Source organism: Furipterus horrens, unplaced genomic scaffold (genome assembly GCF_987537825.1).
Source record: "Furipterus horrens unplaced genomic scaffold, mFurHor1.1.pri manual_scaffold_11, whole genome shotgun sequence".
Classification (NCBI taxonomy): Eukaryota; Metazoa; Chordata; class Mammalia; order Chiroptera; family Furipteridae; genus Furipterus; species Furipterus horrens.
In genome coordinates this window covers 15,789,511-15,810,217 of record NW_028327181.1, presented here as the reverse complement: position 1 = coordinate 15,810,217, position 20,707 = coordinate 15,789,511, and the positions used below count along the sequence as shown (strand labels likewise).

General features: G+C 51.2%; 1 protein-coding gene and 1 non-coding gene across 3 annotated transcripts; one reads left to right on the top strand and one right to left on the bottom strand.

The window, feature by feature from the left end:
• Window positions 1-8,935: 8,935 nt before the first annotated feature.
• Window positions 8,936-9,076, bottom strand: LOC149997021 (U4 spliceosomal RNA). The gene has a single exon (XR_016507302.1). It is a non-coding gene; the product is annotated as a U4 spliceosomal RNA (small nuclear RNA).
• Window positions 9,077-12,274: 3,198 nt separating this feature from the next.
• On the top strand, window positions 12,275-19,170 carry RNF215 (ring finger protein 215). Of its 2 annotated transcripts, XM_090290531.1 has the most exons (9): window positions 12,275-12,644; window positions 12,908-13,051; window positions 13,522-13,593; window positions 13,674-13,759; window positions 14,161-14,317; window positions 18,167-18,286; window positions 18,363-18,506; window positions 18,751-18,853; window positions 18,939-19,170. In XM_090290531.1, exons 1-9 carry the CDS (start codon window positions 12,360-12,362, stop codon window positions 18,959-18,961), a joined length of 1,134 nt encoding a protein of 377 aa, XP_090146657.1. In that variant the 5' UTR covers window positions 12,275-12,359; the 3' UTR covers window positions 18,962-19,170. The 2 variants fall into 2 exon arrangements, with proteins under 2 accessions (XP_090146657.1, XP_090146656.1); XM_090290530.1 differs by having other exon boundaries at window positions 18,751-19,170.
• The last annotated feature ends 1,537 nt before the right edge of the window (window positions 19,171-20,707 follow it).

Sequence of the window (20,707 nt, the reverse complement as noted above, 5' to 3'; positions counted from 1 at the left end):
CTTCAAAGTCCTGGGTTTGAGCTCTAAATCCTCCACTTCTAGGAGACTTCAGCAAGTGACTTCACCTCTGAATACAAGCTTCTTCATTTACTCAGTGGAGGTAGATGATCTGAACTTCAAGTCAGCAGGAGAGGACAGAGTGAGCTAAAGTACACAATTCACTCAAGTGCAGTGACTAGCACAGGGTTCTCTGCTGGGACCCTCCCTAGATTACCCTGCACACACTTCCTTTGCTGCCTGCCTGGCCAGGCTTTGACCTCTGGGTGGGGATGCAGGGTGGACAAGAAAGAAGCCATAGAGAAAGTCAGGCCTGCTATCAGCTTATCTTCTTCCTTACCCCCTTCCCTGCTTATACCAGGGGCCAGACCTGTGGGGTCCCATGTGTACCTACAAGTCTGACTGTCCTGCTGTACCCCAATCAGAGTCCCTCCCCCCATAGAATGAGCCATTTTCTCCTTTCAGAGCCTCCCTCCTCTGCCTGGGTCCCCTCCACTCCATTCTAATCCTATTTACCTACCATCACATGCCTTGAGTTATTCTTTCCTCCTACTGTGTGCCAGGCCCTAGTCATTGTTCTGGGGACATTGAATGAATCAGACACCATCTTGCCATCCCAAAGATAAGACACAAGCACCACAAACTAGAATACAAGGGCCAGGTATATGTTCCAAGGAGAGGCAACAAGTACCTGGGATTGGAAGAATCCTGTAAGTCTTCAGGGAGGTAGTGGCATTGGAACTGGGACTGAAAATGTAGGGTGGGAAGAAAACAGAAACATTCATTCATTACATGGTGGCACAAAGGCATGAGCAAAGTTTTGGTGACTGGTAGGAAGCATGGGTACAACCAGAGAGGAGGGGAAAGAAAGAGGAGTCAAGAAGGACTGGCAGAACCTTGAGACTATGTGGTCCTGGGGCATAGGGCCCTGTTCTACTCACCTCTGAATCCCCACAAGACCACAACCCCCAGCGGAGTATATTGCACATGGGCTGTTAAATAAATGTATGCTGAATGAATGAATGAATGCAAGAATTGTTCCAATAGGCAGAGAGCCAGGTACTGCGGGAGTGCTGGGAAGGAGACGTAAATATAGATCACTCAGGGATCAGGCAGCTCACCTCACTTAATAGCTATGGAAGCTGAGGCCCAAAGAGGGCATGACTTGCCCAAAATCATTAGTGGCATGACAGATGTGGAAAGCTTTGCCTGGTGCCTGTTACATGAAAGGTGCTCAGTCATGCCCTCTCTTTACTGCCTGGAATTCATGCAGAGCTAAGCCCAAGAGCCTGTGGGCACCCCGTCTCCAAGGATGGGCCCCCACCACCTCCACACTCACAGCTCCAGGAAAGTAGAAAGCAGAACACCGCCAGGCTCTCTGGGGTAGAAGGCAGAGGCAGGCTACAACAGGCCCATTAAAGACACTTGGGAGGCCTTTGCTGTGAACCTGGCATGGCCCCCAAAGTAGAGGCCTTCTGCAGGGCACAGAGTGAGGGTCTCAGGTCCAGCCCTGTGGCTGAGAGCCCCCACCCCACCTCTGTGGGTTTTCAAGTAGTCCCAGCAGTCCTACCCTAGTTAAAGAATCACCAGCTCCTGGCTTAAGTCAGGGAATGGCTGCCTTCCTTGCTGAATATGTGGCTGAGACCTTTACTGAAGACCCTTCCAGGATCAAGATGTGTATTTCAGTGTGCAGCCTACTCAAAGGAAAATAGAAGAACAACCCTTATGTTGGTTTAGCACTTTACAGTTTACAAGGCCTTTTCAGATCTAGCTTTTCATTGAAGCCTATGGTGACCCTCTTAGTTAGGCAGGTCAGGTGATTTATTGAGAAACCAGAGGATAAGAATACATGGAGACTTGGGACTCCAACTCTGGGTCATATGCTGCCAGGTGCCCATGGGCCAGAGCATGGACTCACCTGGGAGCTACCTGCAGGGGCTGCCTCAGAAAGCACATGGAAAACATTCATTCAGCAGACAATAGTCCCCAGCTCCAACCTACCCCACTGTATGTGCCCCTGTCCCAGGAAGCAAGTTATCCACGACGAAGGCTTAAGTAAAGTACCCCTCCTCCAGTCTGCTCTTCCCAGGTCCTGTGGCTGCCTTCTTCTCCTTCCACCACTGAAACTTATCAATCACCAGCCCACTATGGAACAGCTAGTTAATCTGATAATATAAATCCTGGAATAATAATCTGGTAAACTGCTTGGAGTTTATTAAGAGGGAGTCCTTCCACCCCATCCTCACCTTTTCTCTATCCCCCAACCCCTGAGCAGGAGTTCTCCGTCCCTGCTAGGTATGTTGCTCCTCTCCTCAAGAATCTACAGTGGTTCCCTAGGTCCTTGACTTGCATTCAAGACCTACCCCTCTCTCTTCCCAGAATCCCTTGTGGCTGCAACCGCCACTCATTTCCCTTCATACACTTTCATTTCAGTAAGAGAAGCTCTATGCTGTCCCTCAGATGAACTTCTGTCCTCTTGCCTCTGTCTAAGTTGCTGCCCTCACCTGTTTCCCCCTGCTGGATCCTCTCTGGCCTTCAAAGCTCTGATCCTGCCCTGAGCAGGTAGCTCAGTTGGTTAAAGCATCATCCCCTACATCAAAAGTTGCAGGTTTGATCCCTGGTCAGGGCACAAACGGGAGGCAACTGATTGATGTTTCTCTCTCACGTTGATGTTTCTCTTTCTCCCTCTCTCATCAGTAAACATATGCTCAACTGAGGATTAAAAAAAAAAAAAAAACAGCCCCGATCCAATGCTGCTGTTTCCAGGAATCTCTCCCTGATCTATCCAAGCCAACATGACCTCTGACGGCCTGTAGTCTCTGTCTCCTGACCATGACACTGACTACCTTGTGTTACAGTGGTGACTTTCAAGCAATAGCCTGGCCCAACAGGAAGAGCCCAGCCTCAGGGGTTAGACAGGCCTGAGGTGAGATCCAGGCCCTGCCACTTGGCAGCTCTGGGATGAGTGTGCTGTTCTGCATACAGTTGGCTGGACAGGTAGTGTGAAAGCTGAAAGCAGGCTGCTGGAGCATAGAGACCTAGGAGGGACATAGGCTGACAGTTCCAGTCTCAGGAGTTAGTGCCTTAGGGTTGAGATTTGTCTGAGAAGCAGCTCTGGGCACAGACAGGAGCACTGGGCAGGGAGTCCAGAGCCTGGGTGCTAGGCCATGTTCTTGAGAAAATGCACTGCAGTGACAATTCAGCAGTGAGCACGTGGGGGCCTCCTCAGGGCTGTTTGCCCTCGACCTCTGGGCCTTGGACGCCTCTCCTTTAACACAAGGGCATTGACCTTGAGATCAAAGGCCGCCGGGTTCCTGGTCTTCTGATTCTCTGGTGTCAGCAGCACAGGGGTGGTGTGGGGTTTGGCACAGTGAATTGAGCATTGGGAGAACAGTCTTTAAACCCTTCTACAAATATTTGTGGAACACTCTATTGCCATGAGGCCACCACAGCAGGAACTCTGGAAAGCCCTTGTGTGGGCAGGTGGCCGGCCATGCAGAAAAGCCCAGACGTGTGCCTCCTGACTTCCTTGCCTCCTCCCAGCCCTGCTACTAGTGACTGCAGCTCCTTCAAGCCCTTTTCCCACAAAGCGGGGACGGAATGAAGAAATCGGAATGACCTGGAACTGCGTGGCAGGACCTCAACAGCAGAATGAAGAAGCAGGGCGGTGGGCTCACTGCTGTACCTGCCCTCCCCCTCCAGGCAGCTCAGGCTTCAGCTCCTGACCAGACCTGGGAGCCAGGGCACCTTCATTCCTTTGCTCCATAAGTACTGTTTATGCAGTGGGCAGGGTGCCAGGCATGAGGATACCTCAGAGTCAAATAGGCTCTGCCCTCAAAGAGTTCATGGTCCATAGGGACTACAGTCAAGGCAACTCCTGTAGCCACCCTCCCCCTCCAGTACAGCGCAGCCAGAGCCACCAGTCAGAGCACGGGGGCATCCCAGGCTCCCCGGAGAAGCTGATGGCTGAGCAGGAGTCAGCCAAATTAGAGAGGAGGCCTTTTCCTTCTTTAATTCATACACTCATTCATTCAATACACATTTAACTGAGCACTGTGTGAACCACAGAGTAAAAAATTGCCCTTATGGCCCTGGCCAGTGTCGCTCAGTTGGTTGGAGAGTTGTCCAGTAACCGAGAAAGGTTACCAGTTCGATCCTAGTTCAATTCCTAGTCAGGGCACATGCCCAGGTTGCAGGCTAGATCCTGTGTTGAAGTGTTCAGGAGGCAGCTGATAGGTGTTTCTCTCTCTCTCTCTCTCTCCCTCCTTTCCCTCTCTCTAGAATGAGAATAAAATAAACCTTAAAAAAAAAAAAAAAAAAAGCCCTTGTGGAACTTAGACTATTGGGGGAGGCGAAACATGGCCAGAATGAGATTGGGTAGCGGTCTTTAGGTGACTTCAGTCTAGGAGCTTGCAGCCTGGGTTCCCATGAAGTGTGCCACAACTGCTTGGCCGCTGCCTTGGCCTCTCCGCCTGCGCTCACGCTGTGAGAGCAGAGAAAGCAGTCCTGGGCCAGCAGCGCGAGGTCTGGAGCTAACCCCCAGCTCCTCTGGTAGCAGTCACCTGTCTTCTTTGGGTGCCAGGAACCTGGGGAGAAATGTAATCCTCATCTCTTTCCCAAGGCCATTGTGAGAATTCCAAGTGAAATAAAGGTTGGAAAAGTGATGCGCGCACAAATGTGAGGGATTATTAAGATGATCATGTGCTATTTCTAAACACACAACAGAATACGAGAAACTGAGCCCTGTCCGGCTCCTCCCCAGGAGTCCAGCTCCTCCTCACTTCCGCAGTCCACCCTGGCTTTGTGAAGACACCAATCTTCTCCCTGCCCCACTTCCCACACCCTAACCCCCCTAATTAAGTCCCTTACCTTCCCTTGTCTAATCCTTAAGCCCTTTCCCACCAGTCTCCAGTTGTCCCCTGGAGTCAAATCCCTTTAGAATGAGGTGGCCCAGTTAGCTGCAAACAGAGAGACTGGGGGCAGGGAGCTGGGACTTCAGACCCTTCCCACCCCCCACCCCAACCCAGGGAGTGGGGAACTGGAGGAAAAGGTGAAGGGATTGAGAAGTACAGATTGGTAGTTACAAAACAGTCATGGGGATGTGAAGTATGGCACAGGAAATACTACAATAGTATTGTAGTAATTATGTATGGTGCCGGGTGGGTACTGGAAATATCAGGGGCAACCACTATGCTGTACATCTGAAATCAATATAAAATAATATTCAATGTAAACTGTAATTGAAAAAAAATAAAAGAAATAAAAGAACTCCCCCAGAGGGTTAAGGAAGGGAGGGCAAGAGGGGTGCTGGAGACCCTGCCCCAGCTCTGCCACTAGCTGGCACAAGCCTTCCCATGGGAAGAGTGGGTTGTCATTTCCACCCCCATGCCCTGCGTTCAAGATAGAACACCGATTTTACAGCCAGACTCAGTCATTCTGTGCCAGTGCCTTAGAGAGGCAGAACGGCACCCACCGACTCTGCAGCAGACTACCGGGGGCCCAGGTCCTGGTCCTCTCACCTGCCAATGTTGCTTGTTCCCTTGTGACTCAATTTCTCTTCTGTAAAATGAGAGCTATAACCTTACTACTACCTCATAAGGTTGTGAGGAGATTAAATAAGCTAATTCATGCAAATGACCTAGAGCAGTGCCGAGAACATAGTAAATGTACCAGCTGTTTTTACTGGAACTTCCTGTTTCTTCCCCCAGATATTCTTGCCAGTCAGGTCTCAACACCACCTTTCAGAGAGGACTTCCTTCTCCTCGTACCAGGAAGCAGCCCCCAGCCCCAGTCACTCTCTAATGTCATTTTATCTCTTTCATATGGCACTTGCCATGGTCCCTGACCACCCCTCCATTCTATAGCCCTTCCCCTCCCCCCATGCCACGGTTACGCTGCTGCTACTCTGCACCTGTCCTGTGTGGGCTTGGACGAGCCATGACCCCTCTCTGAGTGTCTGGAGGGAAACGGTAACTGAACTAGACAACCCAGGGCAAGCTAAGATTTCTTTAAGACGATTTGTTACATGTCCTGGGGCTTATGCCTACAGCGAAGGGATCGCAGTCCCCCAGCCTAACCCACTCTTGTTGTCACTGGGACTGAAGTTCCCAAAGTGGGTATGTTCCTGTGAGCTAGGCATTGCCCCCCTTAATTAAGTCCCTTGGTAAAAACAGCAGAAACCTACGCTGGGCTCCAGTGTAGCCCCCTTCCCTGAGGACTAGCCTGTCACCTGGTGGCCACTTAACTACATTGCATTGCAGGGGAAGCCAGGTTAACGCTCACTGGAGTAGGCTCCTGTTCTGAATATGCATTTCCCTGCTCTTCGGCCTCCTGCCAGCACCGCCACCCATGGACTCAAGGAATGCCTCATTAGTGTTGATGCACAGCCTGGCATCACATTGAAGGACTCATTTCGTGCCTCGGGAATTCACCGGCCTTACTGGTACTGAGTTTAAAACATTTCATCACCCCTACCTTGTTCCCATTTCGGGTAATATACCCCATGACTCACACTTTTATTAACAGATCCATTTCTCCCTAAGTCCCCCTCCAATTTTATGGCGTGTGGAGAGTTGGGGGCCGTGGGGGGCTCCGTACAGTTCACAGCCCAGCCCAGGGCCAGGTAACCTTGTATTCTAAGACACAAGACACTTGGAATTACAGCATGTCTGTTGAAAGGAGCCTACCCACCCCCACAAATCTTTTAGCCCAACTCCCATTCTACAGCTGGACACAGGCCAAGAAGAGGGAATCAGCTTGCCTAGAGGTACATGGTCAGAAAGTGACAGCCCTGTCCCTGCCAGTGCCCCACCCAGCCCCAGAAGCAAAACAAGCCGGGACCTGAAGGCTCGGCTCCTCTGACTGAGCATTCTGTCTGTCCATCTGGGAGCCTGGTGGCCTACCTCTTCTCCCAGCTGGGATCCCTTCCTTCCCTCTGGGGTCCTCCCGTCTCCCCCACCTCAGATGCTCTGCTCCCAAGCAGGGCTTTGCCTGGCACTCACATTTCTGCAGCCAATCTCTGGTCCTTTGCTGCCCTGTTCCTGAGCTTAGACTCCCTCCAGCAGCAACTTCCATCTTTACTGCTCCTCCTCCAGTCCCACCCCATACCACCCCACCCCGTGCAAAAGCAGAAGGCCTGGGCTGGGCTACACCCTTCCACGTTGAGACTATATTCTCGAGTCCAGTAGTACCTTAGTACTAGTCGTTAATTTGTTCTGGAACTCATGATGAGTGCTGAAACCAATGAGTACCGAACGATGAAGCATTTTCTCTTGCGGGCGGTTTCTCTTGCGGGGTGGCGCCGTGACTCATACAAGTTCTAGCAAGTGCGACGAGTCCCGAAAAGCACCAAGTGCTGAAACATTTTTTTCTCATCAAAATGCAACAGGTACAGGGTTTGACAAGTTCTAAAGCTAACGAGTACCAAGGTATGACTATACTTGTCTCTTCCAGGATAACCAAGAGCTACCCTGCGGAGGTAACCACAGAGTAATAACTCTGGTTACTCACCAAGTTCACAGGGCCACTCCGGCTCCCACTGATGGAAGGCTAGGATGTGTCTATTTGTGGGGAAACGGAAATGCTTTCTAGGTGGGGGACAAGTGCTAACAAGGATCTGTTTCTGGTTGGTGGGGCAGTGAGGACCCCCTGCCTGGGTGGGAGGTAGGGAACAAGTAGTGGGAATAGATATAGGCAGATGGTGAAGCCAACAGACGGGCTAATTACAGGGTGTGACCTTGCAACCTAGTCATTGGGGCTGACAGATGGGCTGGAAGAGTCACAGAATTGGAGAAGCAAGACTTTCCATGGACAGCAAGGGGCCTCTAACTCATGAAGAATGATTTCATACATACAAAAGAATGTTAGTAACTTACACAAAGAATAAAGAATGATATAATGAACATATGTAAGACTTAAAAAGCAGAATGTCACCAATACCATTGGTGCCCTTGGGTACCCCTCTCAATTACATCTCACTTTGGTGAAGTGAAGTCTGCTTTTCTCATTCCCTTGATTTTTAAAAAAATAGTTTTGTTACATGTGAATGTAATCCTTAAAAATATAGTTAGTCCTGCATCTTTTCTTTTATTGAAGTGAAATTCACATAACACAAAATTAACCCTTTAAAAAGCTTCAGTGATATTTAGTACCTTCATAATGTTGTACAACCATCACCTCTACCTAGTTCCAAACATTTCTATCACCTGTATCCATTAAGCAGTCACGTACCATTTCCCCTTCCCCCAGCCACCAATCTGCTTTCTCTCTCTATGGGTGTACCTGTTCTGGTTATATGATACAACAATATGTAGCCTCTTGTGTCTGGCTTATTTCATCTAGTGTAATGTTTTCAAGGTTCAACCATGTTGTAGCATGTATCAATATTTCATCCCTATTTTGGCTAAATAATATTCCATCACATGGACATACCAAAATTTGTTTATCCATTTATCCATTGATGATCACTTTGGTTGTTTCCATTTTGGCTATTGTGAATAATGCTATGAATATTGGGGTCCCTGCTTTCAATTCTTTTGGGTATATACGCATGAGTGGAATTGCTGGATCATATGGTAATCCTATGCTTAATTTTTTGAGGAACCATCATTTTACATTCCCACTTTCATCAATTTTGAGTTAATTTTTGTATACGGTGTGAGGTCGGACTCCAACTTCATTCTTTTGCATGTGAATATGCAGTTGTCACAACATTTGTTGAAGAGCCTGCCCTTGACCTTGGCCCTTTTAACTCTTGTTGAAACTCAATTGGCTATGGATACCTGGGTTTATTTCTGTCAATTCTATTCCATTTGTCTAATATCTGTCTTTACATCAGTACTACACTGTTTTTTAGTACTGCAGCTTTGTAGTAAGTTTTAAAATTGGACATTGTTGGTCCTCTTTGTTCTTCTTTCTTTGTTTTCTTTTAAAAATTCAGTCTCTATAAAGACTATCAAAAATTGCCAATGCCAACTGTATTTCAAGTCGTCATGGTAGGGTATTGGGACAAGTTTTCAATTAGCAATAATCACACCTCGGATAAACCCCATTGGCTATGATACTGCCACTGTACAAAGCTTGTTCTTTTTTTTACAATATGAACTATTCAGGGCCCCCTGAAATTCCACATAAGTTTTAGGATGGGTTTTTCCATTTCTTCAAAAAGGGTCATTAGAATTTTGATAGGGATTGTGTTGAATCTGTAGATTGCACCTTAACAAAATTAAATCTACCAATTCATTAAGATGGATGTCTTTCAATTTATTTAGGTCTTCTCTGGTTTATTTCAGCAATGTTTTGTAGTTTTCAGTGCACACGTCTTTTACCTCTTTGTTTCAATCTATCCCAGGCATTTTATTATTTTGGATACCACTGTAAACAGAATTATCTGAATTTCCTTTTGGGTTGTTTATTGCTGGTGTATAGAACACAACTGACTTTTGTGTGTTAATCTTTTAAGTTCTGATGGTTTTGAGCTTAAGTAGCATCTCTTATTTTAAGACTTGCTTTTTGTGCTCAGTATTATTAGAATATCCATGGTGAGAAAGACAAATACCATATGATTTCACTTACACGTGGAATTTAAAAAACAAAATAAATGAACAAGCAAAACAGAAACAAACTCAGGGATACAGAGAACAAATTGATGGCTGCCATATGGGGAGGGAGTTAGGGGGATGGGTGGAAAAATTTAAAAGGATTAAGAAGTACAAATTGCCAGTTATAAAAATAGTCATGAGGCCCTAGCCACCATGGCTTAGTTAGTTGGAGTATCCTCCTGCAATAGAAAGGTTGCAGGTTCATTATGCAGTCAGGGCACATACCTAACTTGCAGGTTTGATTTCTAGTCCAAATGTGTACGATCCCCAGTCCCTGTCTCTCACATTGATGTTTCTCTCTCTCTCCCTTCTTCTCTCTTAAAGCAATGAAAAAAATGTCCTCAGGTGAGGCTAGAAAAATTAAAATAGCCACACGGATATAAGATACAGCATAAGGAATATAGTCAATAGTATTTTAATAATCATGTATGTGTCATATGGTTATTAGACTTATCCAGGTGATTGCTTTGTGAGGTATACAAATGTCTAATCACTATGTTACACACCTGAAACTAATATAATATTATATGTCAACTGAAACTGGAAAATAAAATTAAAAAATGAATAACAGCCCATAGTTATACACATAGCTAATTCATTCATTTTTCTCTATTGCATGGCATTCTACACATGAAGTTACCACCACTTACCTCTTCTACTGATGGAGAATTGGGCTGTTTTCAGTTTTTCCTATCTAAACAGGGCTGTTCTGTGCATACCCAAGAAATGGTTCTCAACCAGGACTGCACATCAGTCACCTGGTGTGCAAGTTTTTCTTTTTCCTTTTTTTAAAAAATCATTTCCAGTAACAAGTTCCCACCTCCGGAGATAACAATTGAATTGATTAAGAGCAGAGGGTGGACATCCGTATTTTGTAGAAAATCCTTAGGTGATTCTGATGTCAGTCTGACATCAGACTGAATGTGCATTTTGTTTTATGTGATGTAAAATAGTTTCCAACATGGCTGTACAACCAGGCTGTATACCCTATCAGCGGTGTTTAGAAGAATCCATTGCTCCACATCCTTAGCAACACCTGACAATGTCAGACTCTTACATTTTTGCCAGAGGGAGGTGCTGGGAATATGTGGCTAGATGGAGCAGACCAGACATGGCTCCTCAGTGGGGCCAGTGATTTTAATTTGTATTTCACTGGTGAGATTGATCATCTTTTCATATTTATTGACCATTCTTGCTTCCTCTTTTGTCAAATGCCTATTTGCATCTGTAGCCCATATCATGTATTTATATATTCTGCATATGAATCATTTGGTTGCAAATACCTTCTCCCAGTGTGTGGCTTTCCTTGCCACTTTATTACAATGTTTTAACAGAAGTTTTTCATTTTATTGTTGATTCTTTTTTCAATCTTTTCCTTTATAATCTACTTTTCTGTATTAAGAAATATCTCCTGACCTTAAAGTAATTAGGATATTCTATGTTTCTTTCTGAAAATGTTTGAAGTATGACTTTTCATATTTAGTTCTTTAATCCATATGGAGTTGATCTTTTGTGTATTATGTGCAATAGGGGTCCAATTTCATTTCTTTTTATATGGTTAACCTATTTTCTTAGCACAATTTATCAAACAGCCCATCATACTTCCTCCTCCCCTCCCCCCAACTGAGTTGCTTCCTCTGACATACTCTGTTTATGTCTGTGGGTCCCTTTCTGGCTTCTGCTTGATGCCCCCATTTGTCTGATTTTTGGGCTAATATCAGCTGTCTTATTCTCTCCATCTTATTCTTCTGGAGCATCTTGACGATTCAATCAATGTTGGTGGTTATACCGGTATTCACTGTAAAAGTCTGCCAATTTTCCTGTATGTTTGATTTTTTCGTAATAGAATGTTAGGGGAAAGTGTGTGGCTCATATGGCTTTTGCCCTTTAACCACAGCGGAGTTTTGAAAAGGCATTCAGACTGAGCCAGCTCTCAGTAGCAGCAAGGAGGAAAGGACGAGTTTTAGGACATCCTGGTAGGCGTCAGAAATTACTTACTGGGGGAGAGACAGTGCTGGTGTTATGCTGTGTCCATTTCACCACGCAGGAAAGCGACTTCTCTGAGGACCCAGCCTTTTTGCCCCACTGAGGAGCTATGTGTGTCCCGTTTTGTCCATCTAGCCAAGCATCTGCAGCCCCTCTCTCTGCCACTCTGGGACGCTTGCCTCCATCTCGCCCGTCTGCCTCCCATGCCATTCTCTGGTTCTCTGCTTCCTGGAGTTCGTCTGGGGGAAGAAACAGAGGCCCAAGGAAGAAGGGGTTACGATTTAGCCCAGGCAACACTCTGGGACCATTGAGCCACTCCAGCCTCCAAGCCTCTAGACATCCCTCGTTCCTGCCCTTCCCCGGCCCTGATCGTGTCTCTGCTACCTCCTCCTCACCACCCCTTCCACACAAGTCGCCCCTTCTAACTATCTGTCTTGTTCTCCTCTGTCCTGTCTCGGCTTCTGACAATCCAAAAGTACGTGAGCACCTCCTCTCTGACTTCCCTCTTCAGCCACAGGGACCTGGGCTCCGCTCTGCTGTAGGCTCACCGGCCGCCTGCGCCGGAACGTGCTCCGCGGCCACCAGGGGGAGCGCGCGGCCTGGCATGGACGCCCAAGTCTCCGAGAGCCCACCCCTCTCCCTGCGCCCCGCCCCGTCCGGCTACAGCCCCGCCCCGTCTCAGCGCCCCGCCCCGTCCGGCCACGGAGTCCCTCCCTCTGCTACCCCCGCGCCCTGGACCCCCGGCGCCCCTGTCTCATCTGCTTGCTGGCCCCGACCATGGGCCCCGCTGCCCGCCCCGCGCTGAGGTTGCCTTCGCCACCTCCTCCTCCGCCGCCGTCGCCGCTGTTGCTGCTGCTGCCTCTGCTGCCGCTCTGGCTCGGCCTGGCAGGGCCCGGGGCCGCGGCGGACGGCGGCGAGCCCGCGACTGGGGCGGGGCGGGGAGGGGCCCGTGCCGTGAGGGTGGACGTGAGGCTTCCGCGGCAGGACGCTCTGGTCCTGGAGGGCGTCAGGATCGGCCCCGAGGCCGACCCGGCGCCCCCGCTGGGTGGCCGTCTGCTGCTGGTGAGCGCCGCCGAACCATGTGGCCCCGGCCGCCACGTAGACCCCCGCACCCAGAACTGGCCTTCGTCCTGGACCAAGCCCTGGCAGCCCAGCGCCCCTTCCCCAGGCTGCCCAGGCCCCCAGCCTTCCTTCCGGCTTCCAAAACCTGAGATCCAGATGCTCTCCCCTCCAGACTCGTTCCCAGACCCTGGCCTTGTATCCCTGTGTGTCTGATGCTCCTAACTTCCTCTCCCCCCTTCTGCCTGTGGCTCCTTGCCCAACAGATGGACGTCGTGGATGCTGAGGAGGTGGTGCCCGGAGAAGGCTGGATTGCAGTGGCATACGTGGGCAAGGAGCAGGAGGCCCAGTTCCACCAGGAGAGTCAGAGCAGTGGTGCACAGGCCTATCCCAAGGCCCTGGTCCAGCAGGTGCAGGGGATGTATGTGGGGAAAGGGGTTGGAGGAAGGGGTTTCAAGGCATTTGCTAGAGCCAGACTACCAAGTGGAAACCTAAGGAGCTTCCTTAGGCCTAGGTGAGGAAAGAGACCCCGGTTTGGAAAATTGGGTCAGTATGGTGTGGTAACAGGTGGAGGGGTGCAGGGGGGGGGGGTGCCAGAGAGAGGAAGCTCCACCAGGCCCTGAGCATATTCAATGGGGAGTTTCTGGTGGGGGTCGACGGCAGGCCTGCCCTGCTAGGACGAGGGAAAGCACAGCATTGTTTGGGTCCCACAGAGCATCTTGGGGAAAGGCAGGAGGAATAAGGGTTTCTGCTCTTGACCTCAAGGAGCTTATAACCAGTCTGTCCAGAAGAAAGGAACACTGCAGTGCCAGGAGCTAAGAATGACTGTGGTGACAGGGGCGTTGGTGAGGTGTGGGCTAGCCTCTGTTCTCTCCTGCAGATGCGGAGGGCGCTCTTCCTAGGAGCCTCTGCCCTGCTCCTCCTCATCTTGAACCACAACGTGGTCCGAGAGGTAAACTGGATGAGGCTTTGGGAGCACACAGGCTGGGGAATGGGGGACCAAGGCCAGCTAACATCCCTGTTCCCCTACAGCTAGATATATCCCAGCTTCTGCTCAGGCCGGTGATCGTCCTCCATTATTCTTCCAATGTCACCAAGCTGTTGGAGGCACTGCTGCAGTGAGTTTGGGTTTGAGCTCCAAAGGGCTGGTCCTGGGCGCCTAGGTGTTGAGGATCCCTGGCTTTGCCATGGGCTCAGGGGTGTTGGTACCAGGACCTTTCCTATTTAAGGCTGATCTGAAAAATGGGTGAGGAGACCAGAAGGAGGTGCCAGGCGGGGCCTGGAGTGAGGAGAGGGTTCTTTGAGCAGAGGGGATTGGCCCTAGCAAGGAAGAAGCTGACTTCTGATTGACAGGCTCTTCCCTGGCCTGGGTGTTAGAAGAACTGGAAAAACCTATAGCTGGGAAAGACCTGGGGGCAAAAGCAGAAAGGCTGCAGGATGATACTTAGGGTGTGTGGAAGTCTGGGTCTTGACTTCCAAGAGCTCTCCTGTCTGACTCCTTGGTGTTCTTCCCTCCCAGGAGGACCCAGGCCACAGCTGAGATCACCAGTGGGGAGTCCCTGTCGGCCAACATCGAGTGGAAGCTGACTCTGTGGACCACCTGTGGCCTCTCTAAGGATGGCTACGGAGGATGGCAGGATTTGGTGTGCCTGGGAGGCAGTCGGGCCCAGGAGCAGGTGGGTGTTGGGGAAAGGGGGCTTGGGTGGGACCACACACATGCCTCAAATCCTGTGGCCTCTCCCTGCCTGGGTTGGGCGTGGGGCGGGAGACTGCCCCTTCCACCTCCCAGAGCTACTGTGAGTGTTCAGTGGCATGGTGGGTATTCAGTATGGTAGCTGACCCAGGGTCATACACAGTCAATGATGGCTGCTGTTGCCATGTTGTTCTTCCACTCACAAGCCTTCTTTGGCTCCCATTGCCTGCAGAATCAACTTCAGCATCCTTAGCCTGGCTTCCACAGCTCTCCTGATCACTTATTTTTTCCTAGTCTTCTTACACTCCACCACCTCATGTCATTTACTGACCTTCATACTCACCCTCGTCTCCTGCCACTAAACCTTGTCCATGCTGGACTGCAGGCATGGACCCCTTTTTCTCTGTCTCCTTATGTCCCCATCCAGCCGGAGCCTTCACAGCTCATCCTGCCCACCTTCATTGGAAAGCCCCCCTAATGCCCTCAGCTCCCAGTCCCTCTCTTCCTCTTCTAAATCACAGCATGCTTTGTGAGGCCCTTCCCAGAGTTCTTAGGACAGCCTGTTCTGTATGTGTTGGAGAGCATGACTTTGTCTCCTGAAGGCCAGGGTTATGCCTTATTTGTCTCTGCATTTCCCAGTGCTGGATGTGAGAGGGATCCAAGGTATTGTCTGCAAGCATTTCCCAGTCCCTGCTCTGTGCAGGGTGGGCCCCAGTATCATGGGATGCAGTTCCCAGCAAGTGTCTCAGGACATGGGCCGTGCAAGGCAGCTCAAGGGAAGCAGCCTTAGGTTCAGACCCTGGCTTTGAACTCTGAGCTGAGTGATCTCAGGCTGGGTGTTTAATCTCTCTGGTCTCATGTTCCTCATTTGTGAACAAGGACAGCACACGGCCACAGGATTGTCAGGTAATTGTGTATGTAAAGCTCACTCACAGTGGGCGCTGAGCAAATGGGCAGCTGCTGCTACTCTGAATATCTTTATTGTTGTAAGTGCTTGAATAAGCAGTCACTGAATAACTTTTGAGATCCTAGGGTACTTGGGACTCTATGGGAAGGGCTGTGGAGGGTACAAGAGACTGTAAGACCTGGGCTCTGCCCTTGAAGGGCTCAAGGACAAGCAGGGAAGAAGAACTCCTACCCGAAGGAGACCTTGGCAGTTCAGCCCAGACAGCACATACTAATTCATGTTTGAGCTCCTTCCCTTCTGTGGAGGGAGTAGGCACTGAGGCTGGGGGGATGGAAGGGCTTTCTGGAAGAGAAAGGAACCCCACTGTATCTCCTCCTGGAGGGCAGCCCTCACAGACCTCTAGGCGAGGCAGACATATTTGGTAAGGGGCTGGCAGAGGAGAGACCAGGAGGAGGTTTGGGCACAAAGGCTAGAGCTAGGAGAGGAGCAGGCTGGGAGCAGGCTGGGAGCAGACCCCGGAGGCAGCCTGGAGGAGGGAATAACAATCTGCAGGTCAGTCTGGCTGGTACAGAGGGCAAAGCCGGGGCGGGCCATGCAGGTGCTGGGTGGCTGTAGTAGCTGAGGTGTCTGAAGGGCTGCTGGGGCCAGCTCTCAGCTCCAGCCCCAGGGCCCAATCACTAGCCTTCCAGACCCTGGGAATCAGAGCTGCAGCGCTGGTGTGTCAGAAAGATCCAATGAACCCCAGCCTTACAGCTCTGATAGTTAAGCCCCAGCCCTGCCCTTCCTCCTCACCTGGAGGTCCCTGAGCTGCACTGAGCCTGGGGAGCCTGGCTGTTAGGCCTACAGCAGAGCTTCAAGCCAGCCATGCCTTTGGCCGACCGGCGCTCACTGGTTGCTCCAAATCACGGAGCTCCAGGTTCTGCCCTGAGAGCTTACACTGTGACAGCCCCTCAGGGAGTCTGCCATGTGTCAGCCTAGCTTAACATAGCAGGGCACACGACAGCAGGGCAGCTCCAGCCCTGGCTCCCAGGGGCACCATCTGGGGAGGACGTAGGCCAGAGACACTATCACTCTCCCGGGGTGAGTGCTGAGCTGGTACTGGGCCCAGGCCTTCTGGGGCACAGTGGAGGCACCTGAGCTTAGCTTAGGTTTGCAGGGAGAGCTTCCTGGAGCAGGTGACCCCACCATACCATGAATGGATGATGGGGACACAGAAACCAGGGGTGAGAGGGCAGGACAGAGCGGGGGAACTGAGACTCACAGGTGCCTCTCAGCAGTGGCCCCCAGAGTGCCTCTGCCCTGCGCAAAAGTAACATCCTTTGACACTAGCGGCACCCAAGCTTGTCCAGAGGGGTGGCCTCTTTTAACAACAAATAATTTCTTGGCCCCTCTCCCCCCACATGATGGTAGTTGAGCTTCAGCATTGGCTGGGGAAGAACATGATGGCACAAAGCATGCGGCCAGCTGTTAAGTGGATGTGCTTATTAGTCATCACACACCCACAGGCCCTGTGAAACCCTGGGCCTGTGTGGTGCGGTGTACCTGCGTGGTGGTGGGCTGGGTTTTGCTCATGATGCATATCATTTCCTGAGCCAGCTGTTTAGTAGTCAAGGCCTGGCTGCCACACTGCGTATGGTGGGCATTAAGTCAGGGCAGTCCCCCAGGAACCCTGAGCCTGCCCCCCCCTGCCCCAGGGGCCTCTCAAAGACTAAGTAAAGCATGTCAGACAGGGTTTCCACCCTCAAATGGGACCACCAAGGGCAGCAGCAAGGAAACACAAGTTTATAGAGTTGGTGTGGGGAGGACTAGGCAGGGGAGGCAAGTGGGGAGCACTTGTCCAGAGGTGGATTAAGGCAGAAGAAAATATTGGGCCCCTTAAAAAAAAAGAGAGGGAAAATAAAAATATTTACTTATACACACAGAAAACTATTTTTAAAACCATAAGTGAAACAAGTACATATCCACAAGCTAATTTGCGGGGCCCTTCAGAAGTCGGGGCCCAGGGCGCGCCCAGTGTGCCCGCCGTTAAATCCGCCTCTGCACTTGCCCAACCCTGGTGGTCAGGAGAGCTTCCAGGGCAAGGGACATCCAAAGGCATTAGCCACGGGAGGGGCAAGGAAGAAGGAGGTTCCCAAGAGGGGCACAGCTGATGGAAAAGCACAGACGTAAGAGGGGACAATGAACAAGGGACATTAAGCGGGGGGTGGGGGGTGGAGGTCGATGGCTTTGAGGCCAGGCTGAAGGGGTTTGGGTTTTTTCCTGAAGGCAGGAACGGGAATGGTAGAAGGTAGGCCTTGAGGGGAAAGGTGTCAAGGGGGGAGGGAGTTGCTGCCTGATCAGGTCTGCAGGTGAGATGCCTGGGGCTGTGGTGGGAAATGGGTGGGTGAGGCTGGAGCACGGGCCAAAAAAAGCGGTAGAAAAGTGGGCTGAAGAGGAGGCACGTGAGACCCCTAGGTAGAAAAGTGGGCTGAAGAGGAGGCACGTGAGACCCCTAGGTAGAAAAGTGGGCTGAAGAGGAGGCACGTGAGACCCCTAGGAGAGCGAGGCAGCAGTCCCTGGGGGCTGGTGTCCTCTCAGAGGCGTGTGAAGGCTCAGCCTGGATGGAGGTGGGGAGGTGATGGTGGGATGGGGATGGGGAGGTAACAGGGTCCTGGGCTTATGAGGCTGCCAGATAGACACTTCCGTGAGTGCCTAGACAACGGGTTTTGCTCAGAAGAGGCCTGGGCTGGGGACAGACGTGGGTCCCCTCACTGTACAGGATAGAGCATAGACCCTGGGACAGAGGCTTCCGAAGAAGCAGCCAGGAGCCTGGTGCTGAGGGACACCGTGCCAATGGACCTCACTGGCCTGGTCCTTGTAGCGGATTTACTGAGGGAAGTGGGTGGGGTGGCCCCAGTGTCCCTGACACCCTGTTCCTTTCCCCAGAAGCCCCTGCAGCAGCTGTGGAACGCCATCCTGTTGGTGGCCATGCTCCTGTGCACAGGCCTCGTGGTCCAGGCCCAGCGGCAGGCGTCACGGCAGAGCCAGAGAGAGCCGGGGGGCCAGGTAGGAGCCAGTCCAAGGGAGTCCTGGTGCCCCCAACCCTTGGGCCTGCCAAACTGTACCCACCCTTCCTCCACAGGTGGACCTGCTCAATCGCCGCGTGTTGCAAAGACTGGCATCCCTCAAGACCCGGCGCTGCCGGCTGGGCAGGGCCACGCAGGGTCCCCCGGAGCCTGGTGCCGAGACCTGCGCTGTGTGTTTGGACTACTTCTGCAACAAACAGGTTAGTGACCTAGGCATAGGCCAGTCATTGGTTTACCTGTGATGTTCCCCACTCTACTCCTGAGACCTGGGAACCACCCCAACCAGGGCCTTCTCTTCTGCTTCTACTAGCACTACAGAAAGAATGGGGGGAGGGGGCCGGCCACAGGAGTTTTAGTTCTCCAACTCAGGCAAGGACACAGGGCCAGGCACCCCCAACACGAAGGCCTGCCACTGTGGCCTGAGCCCTTCCCACAACCCCACAGTGGCTCCGGGTGCTTCCCTGTAAGCATGAGTTTCACCGGGACTGCGTGGACCCCTGGCTGATGCTCCAGCAGACCTGCCCACTGTGCAAATTCAACGTCCTGGGTGAGCATCAAGGGTGGGGGCCCTTGGCTGGCTCCACCTGGTCCCCACCTGACATCTCCTGCGTTATTTTCCCTCCTCCCTACAGGAAATGGCTACTCAGATGATTAGCTGCCCCAGCTGCGTCTCTGCACATGGCGATGGGACCTGTCCTGCCTGCGCTCTGGCTCTCAGCCTGGGCTCTTGGGACAGGATAGTGGGATGGACAGGACAGAAAACCCTGTGGGTGGAAGGAAGGATAGGGGCTTTCCCTGCTGAGGAGCAAGGGACCCCACCATTTCCACTCTGGGAAGGAGGTGCCACATCCCCCAGGCCGAAGATGCAAGGACCAGACCTACTGGAAAGTGAGGAGGAGAGGCCCCTTGGGGCTCTTTTGTACAATCCTGAGGTGTGTGTCTGCCTTCCTTGAAGGCAGCGCCCAGGACCTGGGCAGGGCCTGCGCAAAGGGTGTGAGCAGCACAGTTGCTCCCAGGACTCAGGCTCTCTGGCCTGCCTGTCAGCACACCCTGGCGGCCAGTTTTGTGCTTATTTATTGGAGGGTGGGTTGGGGAAGGAGCTGTCTGGCCTCAGGGCACCCTGCCTGACCATCTTTCAGGACACATCTGGGTCAAGGCAGGGATGGTAAACCCAGAGGCCTACTACCTTTGGTCCTTGGGCATTAGGGGCCACGTGTCCCACTGCCTGTCCAGTTGGGTTTCCTTCCTGGCCCAATGGAGACCAAAGGCCTTAGAAACCATCTGGTCCTGTGCTTCTCAGTGGGGCTATGGGTTTCTGACCAGGATACTTGAAGCCACAGGATAAATGTGGTGCATCTTCCAAAGGCATCCATTTCTTTTTTTAGAAGTTTTGCGGTAGGAGAGGTTTAATATTAAAATAAACATGAATATATTTTAACATAAGAAGTAAAATCTGTGTGTATGTTCTAAGATAAAAACAAATCACCTTGGGCTCTATTGTTTATGAGAAGCAGATTATAAAACAGCCTGCAAGATTTCCCCCAACACCCATGAGCAGGCCTTGTATCATCCTGGAACTATCACTCTAATGGATTTGACTCCCGTGATTACTCTTGTGATTAGGTTGTTATATGGCACAGTGGACCTTTAGAGGGAAAGTATCCAAGTGGGCCTAACCAAGCCACATGAGAAATTCTTTGTTGCTGACCTGAAGATAAGAGAGGGCCATGTGGCAAGGAAGGCAGCCAGCTTCTAAGAGCTGAGCAGCCCCAGCTGACAGTAGCTAGCAAGGAAATGGACCTCAGTCCTATAGCTGCAAGATCAGAATTCTGCCAAAGACCAGGACAAGCCTGGATGCTTCCCGAGAGCTGTCAGAATGGAACACAACCCGGCAGACACTTTGATTTCAGCCTTCTAAGACCCTGAGCAAAGAATCCAGCCACACACAGCCTGGACTTCTAAACTACAGAACTGTGAGCTGATAAATGGATGAAGAAAGGAGCTGAGCTGTGATGGGTTCTTCCCCTGCACTTAGACCCAGGCCTCCTGCCTCAGGGAGCCTCCAGCCTCAGGGCTGGGTCTCACCTGTGAGGACAGGGCCAGGGCTTCCCAACCTTCCTCAGGAACCCTCAGGCTCCACGGAAACAAGAGTTGGACAGACCCTGGCCATGCCAGTCCAGCTACACCCACAGCCCCTCTTGACCCTTCTCTGTAAACTAAGGTGCTCTACCTGTTGGCATCAGCAGGGGAAAATGTCATAGGAAGCTGGAAGCACCCACCCTGAGAAGTCCTCAGCAAGATCTTAGGGCCTGTCCCTCACAGACGAGCTGACCCAGGGCAGACTGGAGGTTTCATGAGAAAAACTGGACTGCGATAGGCCTGGAGTCACTGGTGGCACAAA

Coding starts and splice junctions, on each gene's coding strand:
- RNF215 (XM_090290530.1), top strand. CDS start 12,360: ATGGGCCCCGCTGCCCGCCCCGCGCTGAGGTTGCCTTCGCCACCTCCT. Junction 13,594..13,673: donor ACCACAACGTGGTCCGAGAG/GTAAACTGGATG, acceptor GTTCCCCTACAG/CTAGATATATCCCAGCTTCT. Junction 14,318..18,166: donor GCAGTCGGGCCCAGGAGCAG/GTGGGTGTTGGG, acceptor TCCTTTCCCCAG/AAGCCCCTGCAGCAGCTGTG.